General features: G+C 30.4%; 1 protein-coding gene across 2 annotated transcripts in view; it reads left to right on the forward strand.

Moving 5' to 3' along the window:
• The first annotated feature begins 5,229 nt into the window (after positions 1 to 5,229).
• LOC119682802 (flocculation protein FLO11) overlaps positions 5,230 to 12,141 on the forward strand; it is a 69,485-nt gene continuing 62,573 nt past the window's right edge. For both annotated transcript variants that reach the window (XM_038096312.1, XM_038096313.1), the window contains exon 1: positions 5,230 to 6,540. In XM_038096312.1, coding sequence (XP_037952240.1) covers positions 5,349 to 6,540 — 1,192 coding nt within the window. In that variant the 5' untranslated portion in view covers positions 5,230 to 5,348. The remainder of the gene's footprint in view (positions 6,541 to 12,141) is intronic.

Consider the following 12,141-nt stretch of genomic DNA (forward strand, 5'->3'; position numbering starts at 1 on the left):
TAGACGTTTATTTTCTTTAAGAATTTTGTTAAACTTCCCAAATCAATTTACAACAGTTCTTCGATAACTTAAAAAAGGGTTTTTCAAGAATTATTCCCCTGCTTCTTAGCAGTGCAGTGCATCAGCAGAATAGATGAGAAGTTGAAAACTATATCGGACTTTCATGAAAACCATGTAAGTCAGTGGGAAATCCAAGTATCTGTGCATGCATGCCTTAAGGGCAATGACTGCTTACAGCTGTAGGTGTCAGTTGAAAGTCTTAGTCTCTGTTCATACCTGCAATGATTGGTGACAAAAAATATTATACTGTCGATTTCGGTCCTACTTAAGTGAAATAAACCAATATAATAACTAAACAACAAAATCTTTGAAGAATTGTTGTCAGTTTGACTTCCATGAACGCCACGTCTTCACGTCTCTGTACATGCCTACACTAACCGATGATAAAGAATATAATATGGCTGACTACGGTCCTTCTCCATTAAAACAAATCAATACAATAATTAAATAACTATTATTATTATTATTATTATTATTATGTTAGAGAATGTGAATGTGTTAGAGATTTTTGAAAATCCAACTTTAAATTTTTTACACATTTATTGCACAAATACGCCTAACAAAATCTCCATTTTGTCCAGAGTTGCTATCAAAAGTAATATTTATTTTATTAGTTCTTTTGTGACATGCTTACAAAAGAAAACGCCTAATGTGTCATTATATAAACTAATTTTCTAAATTATTTATATAATTTTTCTTTGTGTCTTCTTCTTCTTCTTCTTGAGTTAGTGCTATTACGCACTTTTACTCTATAATGGCTGGGGGGCTTATCTGTACCCCACACTAGGCTTTAACTAGGCTAAAAAAAAATCATATCATTTATTTGTCTTTTAGTTGATGACGGACCTTAAATCAGCATATCTTCCTGAGAGTACAGAAGTGGACTTGAGGATTGTAAGGGCGGGGTTAATTAGCGTATCAACTTTAGTGAATAAGTTTAGAGCTCTGTCTCTGATTTATTTTTTCACTGAGTCAATCCTAATATACCATGGAATCTTAAACAGTTTTCTTAAAGCCAAATATCAAATATTAGTTTCACTTAAATAAATAACAATAAAATTTAATTAAAAAAAAAAACTATTTTCTTAAGAATTCAAAGGTGCAATTATTTTATCTCAAGACATTCATATTTTAACAGCCTTACACCATATTTTCAAAGAAGTTTTCTTTTTTGCTTTTAGAAGAAAGAAATATTCTTTCTTACCTACATATTTGATATGTCCTTTGGCAAGTTGCTGCTTATTAACAAGTCGAATGATAAGTACGCCTTCCAACCAAATGTTGCATTCATCATATTAAGCAACAGCAACAACAATAACAACAACAACAATAACAAAACAAACATTTTACGAATACACTTAGGAAGTAGCGGCAGTAACATCATCAGCCATGACGACAAACAATAAAAACAGCCACTAAAGTGTAAATATATAAAATTTTCCTCTATATAGCAAATTGTTAAGTAGCACATAAATGCTTATATAAATATTATCTCACGGCTGCATTGATGTCGGCATCTCTTTGAAGAACCAACATTATAGTATGTGGCACACTATTTTTATGTTTGTACACTTGAATGTAAACATTATCAAGACACTTACAGGCAATGACAGCAACTAAAATGCTGTTATTTTTATGCTTTGATGCTTTGATTGTTGTACACTTTATGCAACTTCCGACGGAAGTGCACTCTTCAGCAACACTTCGATTTATTGCTTTTTTTTTTACTTTTTAAGAATTCAAAAGAAAGTTTACTTTATAGAAAATTTTTTTCCAATTTTTTAATTATTATTAATATTGTGCTACAGAAAATAAAAAGCTTTTAAAATTAAAATTAAATAAATTTAGGAAATTTTTAAATTAAAATGAACAATATTAATCAAATAATTTAAATATTATAATCACAAAAAAAAATAAAACATATTTTTAATTAAACATTTTGCACTTCATACCTGCAATATGCCCAACACTGCGTATGAGTGACTTTTCTTTTTTATGGAAACTTACTACACACAACAACTGATCAGAATTGAAGCTTAAGAAGGTTAAAAAGCTTTAAGAATTCTTACATTCTGTACTATAATGAACTATTTAAGTTATGCTTTGGTTATAAGTGGGTTTGTGGGTGTTTAAGTGCTACCATTTCCCACTCATTATTTCGTGTTGTGGAAATGTGTTTCTCTTATCTAAAGCACTTCCGTGATTTATCTTGCTTTTGCACATATGCATTTTTTGCAGTTCTTGTTCATATATTTTTTTTCACATTTTGAATGCGTTTAAATTTATTGCTTTTTAAATTTATAGTTATACTGACATATAATAGTAATTTCAAGCGTATCCATATAAATTTTGGTTTTATAATCGATTGTTATTAAATCTTATAATAGATATATAGAAGATAACTCACAATACTGAAACCAATTTAAATAACTTAACTTAAATTCAAACATTATTATTATTACGTTGAAGTTATTTGAGCCAGTGCACTTAAGCATTTTTACTCTTTCTTAACTCGAGGTATTTTCAAAACCCCTCTTTACGCCTTGACTGGATTATTCTTTATCACTTCATCAGACTAAGCAATAATTGACCTCAGATCTGCATACCTCCCCGAGGAGCCTGTAACCATTCTGAGATTTGATAGCGTGATGTTGGTAAGTCTGTCAGTTTTCGCAAATAATTTCGGGGCTCTATCCTTTATGTATTTTTTGATCGGATCAATCTTGAGGTCACTGAGGATGTCATTCGTCCTAATATACCATAGTACTTTGAAAAGTCTTCTCAGACCCTGACTTTTTGCAATTTCTAGCAGGCGAATAGTAGTGTTTGAGGCTTGCTAAACGCCACACAACCATATAGAAGTGACGGACTAATTATTTGGTTATACATCAGCTTCTTGTTTTTAGCATTGAGATTTTCATTTCTTAATATCGGTTGGAGGTGATGAAGAATTTTGGCACAGCTAATTCTTTTCAGTTGAACATGGATTCTAATTTAAGGACTTAAAAAATTTTTATATTTTTGTTTAAAAATTATTTTTCAATAATGACAGCATTTGTATGTTACATAGTTTTCAAGGATTGCATAAATAAACTTTGATGGTGTAATATATTGAATTGACCTAAATCAAATATAAAAGTATTGTTAATACGAAATAATTACTAACTATAATTGTAACTAAACAGACGACTATGATAATTCTCTAGTTTTATTTAAATTAAATAAGAATTAAAAGAAGTCTTCAAAATTTTAAAGCAAATTAAGTACTTAGTTCTATAAGCCTAAGTGCTAAATTCTAGTTCTAAGTTTAATAGTAAGTTTAATTCTAAATTCTAAGAATTAAGAATAACGTCTGTTACAAAGTATTATATTTATATCTTACAAATAGATACTTCTTAGTTAAGTTAAATGAAGTGACCACAACAATACATAAAGCATGAGTGACATGCTCTAAGATAATATTTAAAATTTCAAGCAAATTAAGTACTGAGTTCTCTAAGTTTAAGTTCTATGTTCTAGTTCTAAGTTTAATTCTAAGTTTTAAGAATTAAGAATAATGTTATGTATGTCTGTTACAAAGTATTATATTAATATCTTACAGATAGATACTTCTTAGTTACGTTAAATGAAGTGACCACAACAATACACAAAGCAAAAGTGGCATGCCTTAAGATAATGTTCAGATCTTGTCTTTCACTAGCAATATTCCGAAAGAGAAAATAGATAGTAAGACTGTTTATTTATCTTGGTTATCATAGTTAATGAGGTGCTTTTAAATGAATCTCTAAACCTTTAACTTTTAATAGTTTTTTGTATCAATTCTATGCAAAAATGAACCTTCCAAATTACACAAATTATAATGATACTGATATTAACAGAAGAAGTAGAATAATTTAACAGATTGTGCGTATCTCACCTTCAAGCTCACATGAACTCTGTCGTAACTTAGTTAGCACAAACTTAAGAAAGCTCGTTTCATTAGAAAAGATATCAGTCATATCTTATTGTTTTAAAGATATTTTAAATCCATTTAATGAAATAGTCGAAGAGGTAACAGCAGTAACTGATTTTCACTTAATATCCAAATTTTTTTTTTTAATCATAAGTATTGTTTAATGGCTTTGGACAGATTCAAAAAAATTGGAGCAAAAAATGTTTATATTGAATTTTTTTCAAGAACTTTTGTATCCTCTAAATCAGATACCATCGCGGGCCAATCGCAGGAATAAATACATAGGTTCATAATTGTTTTCGACAAAAATTAAATTATAGTTATGTTAAATTTGTTTTTATTAATTTATCAATTTAAATTAATTTATTTGGTATACCATAAAAATTAAATAATGTAGTTTTACAGTACACCAAAAGAAAATTTTCGTGATTATCGTAGATTAATAATATGTCGCAGGCCGCATAAACATCAGTCGCGACCCGCATATGGCCCGCGGGCCGTACTTTGAACAGCCCTGCTCTAAATAAATCGGAAAAAACAGTTTATATAGTTAATTTTTTTAGAACCTTTTTATTTTCTGTTGACTGAGCCTAATTTATCACATTCTGAAATAAAAATATTCATCAACACTGATTAATCTTGTTTAAGCAATGTAACCACCAATGAATTTTTTTTTTTTTTTTTGTAGGTTCTTGAATATTTTATTATATTTTTCAAGCTATCCTAATTTTCTAAATAATTCGTAATGTAGTAATTAAATTAAATGAAAAATAAAATTAATTATACTTATTTAGACACATTGTAAACAATTCGAGTGGATCCAAAATTATCCATAAAAAAAGGAATGAAACCTTTTTTTACTATTTTTCTTTTTTGTATTGCTTGGGCCGCTGTTGTCCTGTTGGCATTAACAATAGATTTCGAAGGATACATGTTGTTGTGTGTGTGTTCGCCATTTTGTTTTTATCGCTTGTTTACCACTTAATAAGCAAAGGAAATAAATGAATTAAAGCAAAGCCAATAATTTATCATTGCAGTTGCCCGCTGCCCGGTATTTATTATATTTTCCTGGTATTTTATTTTTTTTTACTTTTTGTTTTTTTTCGCATGAATTTGTTCCACAGCACACATAATAACAATAAAATTTTAATTGAAATTTATTACAGTACAGAGAGCAACAAAAACAAAGGAACCGGGTGAATGGAAATGAAAAAGCTTTAAACACAATTTTTTTTATTGAAGTTAATATAAAAACGCTGAAATATTTAAAACCAAAATTGAATTTGTGAAAGCTGTGAATTTTGCATACTGGCAAATTTGGAATTGTTTTGAAAAAATGCAAACTGTTGTCGATTACCATGGCAGCAACAATAGCATTGGTAATAGCAACAACAATAGTAATGGTAGCTCCACTACAACAACAACAACAACGACAACAATCGAAACAATTGGCACACATAGTGAAGTTGATTCCGGAAAAATTGATGCAACAAATGCGGTAGCATTAACTACACCACCAATTGTTGCTGCTGAAGACAATGAAGAGCCAAATATACTACGACAACGTATAACAGCAGCTAAATCGACAACAATTGCCACAGCAATAACAACAACGAATGCAACAATAACAACAACAACTACAACGAATTGCAGTTTACCAGATATGTTCACGCATAAAAATGGTAATGCATGTATGATTGATGTTGCTGAATATTTAGGCAGCAATATTATTAAAATGTCTGCAACGCCATCACCATCACCCGAAGGATCGCCCAAAGTTTCACTTACCAAAAAATGCCTCACTACACATATGATTCCAACGCTAACACCAGTCACTGCAACAACTACAACAATACCAGCAACAGCAACAGCAACAGCTGCAGTAAGAGCCACTGCAATAGTAACACAAGCCATCGAAACTAACACAATCATTACTGATACCAATAATATTAACAATAGTCCGACATCTTCCAATTCGAATTCGAACTCCAACTCGAACTCAAGCACATCTTCTGTGATTGCCACGCCTGTGCTAACACATAATGGCAAAGAGACTGATTGCGGTGTTGGCTTAAATAATATACGTCGTTCAACGGAACGTAACGAAATACTCGCAACAAAAGTACTTCCATTGTCATCAAAATCGAATACATTTGATGCATACGATAAAGCGGGCCATGATCTTACTGCTATTAGCACAAATAAGGAATTTTTTACACCCATCTCACCGTCACCCTTATCCTCAACGAATTCAGCAGCAACACCAAGTTCACCAGCCTCATCAACCACCACAAGCGTATCATCATCGTCTTCAGTTAACTCCTCAACTGTGGCTGTCTCCAGTGCAACTATAAACTCCAAAGTCAATAAAACTATTGATGAGGAATTATTGCACTGGAATGATATGCCACAATATTTACAATTTAATCCATACGTACTCAAGGGTTACCGTCCATTACAAACGTTCAAGGGTTGTCTATTCAGTTTATTCTATTGGCACAACGAAACTATCAACATATTAACTCATGGTAAGTTAATAATGTATAGTAATATAAATGTATATATATTTTATAAGATTTAGTAACATTTTTCTCGCATAAAGCCTTAAAAGAAATGAACTAAGTCCAACCCGTAGAATTTAGGTAATTAAGTATAACTTTCGTCCTTACCGATAAACAGATATACAGTCCAACAAGCTATTAAATAATTACTTCCCTAAAAACCTCTTTCTTCTGGAATCAAACCTGAGTAGCCAAAGAGACAATTGCTTCTTTTTCCTATAAGTTTCTACAATTTCTTCAGTTAGTTTTATAAGCATTGCCCGGTTTCTCTTCGTGTTCTCTTATACACCAGTTACTGGAGAGTAGCAGAGAGAATAAGTTCCCAAGACTTAAAATATGAAGGTTAGGTTTACCTTCCCATGACTTAAGTATCTTCTATTAATTTTTGATAAACTGAAGAAAGTAAAAGTAAATAATTCTCTTGGCGATCCTCTCGAAAGCATAAATCGGTACACCCTATATTCTTCTTTTCATGCCTCATAGGTTGCTGTAAACCAATAATGTAAACCAGTAATATAATTATAAATATTAAGGTATATATTTTCGTGACAAGATGTACCGTATAAATAAATAAAACCGTATAAATAGTTTGATAATACTATACTAAGAGCTAATACTAATAATATATATTTAAAAAATACTTTCTACACACTTTGCAAACATCTTAACTTAATTTATTTAAATTGGATTATCATTCCATGGATTTTATCGTGTAACTATCGATAATCGATTATTTTACAAGACGCAACAATTTGCCAACAAAGAGTTCGTTGTCAGCAGTGTCACTTAAACGTGACAAGGTAAAATTAAAAAAAGAAATATTTTTAATATATATATATCTATATATATATATATGTAAACTGTTAAGTTAAAGAATGTAAAAATATTAAAAGTGAAAAAACCTAAATGAAAGAATCAATGTTTCTGTTTGACAGTGGCAATGTCAATGGCAATATTAACATTCACTAAAGAAATAAGAAATGCCACATAAATAGTTCAAATTAATTTCAATAATAAAAATATGTAAAAAATATAACATTTTCTAAAAATAGTCAAAAATGATATTATGATATATTGCATCGTGGGTGCTTATATCATATATTTTTACATATGTCAAAAAGCACTCACCTAAATAATATTAAATACATTAATGAGTTTCGTTAGAAATATATATTTTTTTAATGGAATATTTATTTTTTCAAAATGACATTATTATTTTTCAAAGTGACATTATTAACCAATGACATGGTTAATGACAGTAGCCATGTAATAATGACAATTCTTACTTAATCAATTCCTATAATATATTGAGTTATTGCTTCTCAGTTAAGAATAGGAATAGTTTTTGATAACATGAGATCACTCAGCCGCCTAGAAAAATATTATATTGTGTACCTTTATTTAATATAATGAATATAATATAATAAAGAAATGGTTACCTTTTTACGGCAGTCCTGAATAGGAAAGTATTGGGACTCACATAGACAAATAACCTGTTTTGATACTATTGTAGAATTAACTTTATCTGCTCAATCAGCTGAGTAAGCTATCTGCTAGTAATAATAAACATTACTTGTGTTACTAGGTCAACTATTCTCAGCACTGCTACTTTGGTGATGTATAACTCTCCTAAAGAGTGAACTCTTTGTCTGCATATAGCTACACAGTGACACATTAAATGTTCAATTTACTCTTTAACACCATCATTCTGATGCTTTTCTAAAAGTATCCATGGAATGTGCCCAATCTAGTCGCAAGCATATTTGTTAAGATGAACTTTAACATACTGACGAGTTGACAGATCTACTTAGTAGATTTATTCCATCAGCTTTAATCTTCTAATCACTCCCTATGTTTGCATTATTTTTTTCTTAAAACACATTTCAAGATGGACACAATCTCTAATATTAACTAATATTTTTCTGGGATAGTAGTGTTGTAACTTGTGAATGTATATAATTGCGATACTATTTCTTATTCATATTATTACACAATTTAAATGGACATTATTTGCGTCATTTATTTCATTCAGAAATTAACTTCAAATCTATAGTGCAAGAATCCTCTTTATGCAGACAAATCTTCAACTCTCAACTCTTTGAAACAACATAACGAAGATTATTCAAATTTTAACTAAGATATCGTTTGGCTCTAGTGTTGGAAGATATTTCGTAAAAAAGATGAAAATTATGGTGTATTTCATACCAACTGACAACGTTCAAAAAATCTTCTGAAATGAAAATTCGATTAAAATCCCAATGCGAAGTGTGTTTTATTTATGTTTACTTCAGGAATTAGATAATTCTGGATAATTCTGTATTATAGTAATATAGGGTTGACTTTAATTCGCACTATACACATTTTCTACTTCAATTTTCATGGGCTCCATAAAATTGATTTAATTTTACAGAAAAAGTGATAATTATTTAAAAGCATTTTCTTCTAATTTAATTTAGATTAATTCAATAAATATTAACATAATTTTATTTACATTTATATTTATATTTACACTTCTATTTTATATAAATTGAAATATTATTAAATTTTCTAATAAATTGCACATTTATTTGACGGATGCATCTGAGAATCTAGTTCACAGTTGAATTCCTTCGAGAATTCTACCATATTTGAAAGTGGTCCAATTACTCTAAACATTGAAGGCACATGTGAGTCTGTTGATGTCTGCAAATCTCTTATTTTTGGATGACTATCACTACACCACAATTGTGCATATGTTATAAAAAATAATTGTTTACTTGTATAATTTAATGTCGGTAATGTTTCAAATTCTAAATTTTGCCCAGAGCGCACTGCATCCTCATACCAATTCAAATAAGCTTCATATGCTAAACGTATTCCGCCATTGTCAGCAATATTTTCAGACTGTGCAGTACTTTCTGGTAGGTAACGTCCACCGTATATGTATTTACTGTATTGATTAGAGAAGCATTTAGTTTTTGCCGTGAATATTTTTGTAGATAGTTCATCCCACCAATCTCTACTATTTCCATCCTTGTCATATCTTCGACCTGTGTCATCAAAACCATGTACCATCTCATGACCAACTAACGTGCCCAAAGTTCCAAATTTTAAAGCATTTGGATAAATGGCAGCCCATAGATAATAAGGCTGTAATAGTGATACTGGCACTTTTATTGTGTTTTCAATAATAATATTTGCAGGGGTATATGAAAGTAATTCGCCTGCTTCCATTGGTTTTGGTGGTTCACGTAATTTAATAAGTAATTGAGAGGCACTCCAATTTAACATATTCTTAATATTTTCAACATAATCCTCACCATTAATTGTCAAGTTGGCAAACTCCTTGGCGAAGTCGTCTTTAGTATAAGAGTTGATTTCCAATTTCATTGCATCAAGTTTCTCAATAGCTGACTTTCTAGTATCGAGATCAATCCAACTTAGTTCTGTAGATAATAATTTTGATCTATAAATGTTTTTTAGTTTATTCCATACTAGTTTAACATCCATTTCTGTTGTTTTGGTATTATATTTTCTATAAATCATATTATCCAATACCTTCGCAAAATGTGACTTAGTCTTGGCTATACACAAAACTTCTTGACTAGCTCTCGTTTTAGAAATTTCTAACTGAAAATCAGTAAGTAAATTATAGAAAATATAATTAGCCACAACACGCTTTGGTGTTCTTATTATAACACCTTTCAGATTGTCTTGATAGTCTGGTATGAATTCATAAATAGTTTCATTAAAATCAGCTCCGATCCTTATATCAAAAAAACGACGTATATCAATATCTGGAGAATATTTCTTTTGCATTTCGTCAATTGTAGTTAAGTGTGTCATCTCATCTAATCCTAAACCCAATTTCTCATCTATCATACCACTGGCCAAAGAAATTTCAAAGTCCATTATATCTGCTGCTGTTTCTTTTGCCACTATTTCACTTATGCCCAAATAACGTATTAAGTTTTTAGCTATTTTTATTTTATAACGCTCCCGGTAAATTTCCGTAATATTATCTAAGTACATTGAACGACTCTCTAATGGAAAAGTTGATTGTCCAAAATAAACGCGGTTTTCTGAATTTTTAACAAAATCTGCCATCACGTCAATACTTAGAATTATATCTTTACCATATTTTGAACCAATTTTTGCCACTGTCTCCAACCAATTGAAGTTCTCCTCCTGCCATTTATCACCAACCAATGCTGGCATTTCACCGAACTCCGCAATTATTTCCTTCAATTTTGTTCTGTATCCTGACTGTAGTTGACCAATGTTTGTGCAGGATTCATAGAAATTCTTAACTTTGATATCTGTTTCCGTATCGTTGTACTGCACTCCCGATTTTAGTATTAATGCTAGTTTGCGGTCCAAAGCTAATGTTATCGACTCAAAAAAGCCAGTCGTTACATGTTCAAAAGAGTTTGCTGGATTTATTTTCAACCAATTGCCACATGCAAAATTGTAAAAGTCATCGCATGGATCGATGCTTGTGTTCATGTAGTTATGCATTTCGGCCGCTTTGGAACGGCGCATGATGTCACGTACATATGGAGAATTTATCTGATCAACTGGCTTAATGACATCTGATTTATGCGCAATTGGCGTGGTTGCAATCCGTGACACTAAAGTGAAAAGTACCACAATTGCGACAATATATATATTCATTTTTGTTAATTAAAATTATTTTTTTAATTTACGAAAATTTTGTTGTTTAACAGACGAATACCAAAGCATGACTGTTCTGAGTGAGTAGTGATAATAGCTAAATAGCTAAATAGGGAGAGTTATATATTGCAATAATTAAAAATCCAAACAAATGAATTAAATCTTTTCAAAATGGTCAGAAGTTTATCAACACTAGAGGAAGTCCACACTTGTTGACTAAAATTACTCTCTTTTTTAAGCAGAATTCTAATTTATTAAAACGTTTTTTACTTTTTTAAAAGATTACAAAGATATAGAATCACCATTTAATGATAAATAAAAAAGAAAATATATGAAACTATCTCCTGAAATTGAGCGCAGTGGTCAACTGCCACAGTGCCTTAGTTGCATCCTACCCTAGACACAAGAGATAAAAGGATGTCTCTACACAATGTTCTTACATTCGCATTGCCGGAAGTTAGAATAGCTTATTTTATTTTAAGTACTTAAAATTTCGTTTTGGTTTTATCAACAATGATCAACTAACCTATAATCAAGAGAAAAAACACACATAGATCTTATAATCAACCTGAACAAAGATGATCAATGATCAACTAGCCTATAATCAAGAGAAAAAACACACATAGGTCTTAAAATCAATCTGAACAAAGAAATTGTGCAATCACATATTTCTGCTTTTTTTTTCCTGAGACCTATCCGAACGAAATTTTTCGGATGACATATGTTTCGTCACTTCAATCTTCTCTTTACCAAGTAGAACTTTGTTCCTCAACATATTAAGGCTTTGCCTTATTAATTACTTATATTTGTCGCCTATTATAGTTTTTCATTTGTGTTTTGCTGCTCTTAAAAAATAATTACGAATATACTTTTGAGCACATTTTATTGAGAGCATTATTTATTCCTTTACTGAGG

This window comes from Teleopsis dalmanni, chromosome 2 (genome assembly GCF_002237135.1).
Source record: "Teleopsis dalmanni isolate 2A chromosome 2, ASM223713v2, whole genome shotgun sequence".
Classification (NCBI taxonomy): Eukaryota; Metazoa; Arthropoda; class Insecta; order Diptera; family Diopsidae; genus Teleopsis; species Teleopsis dalmanni.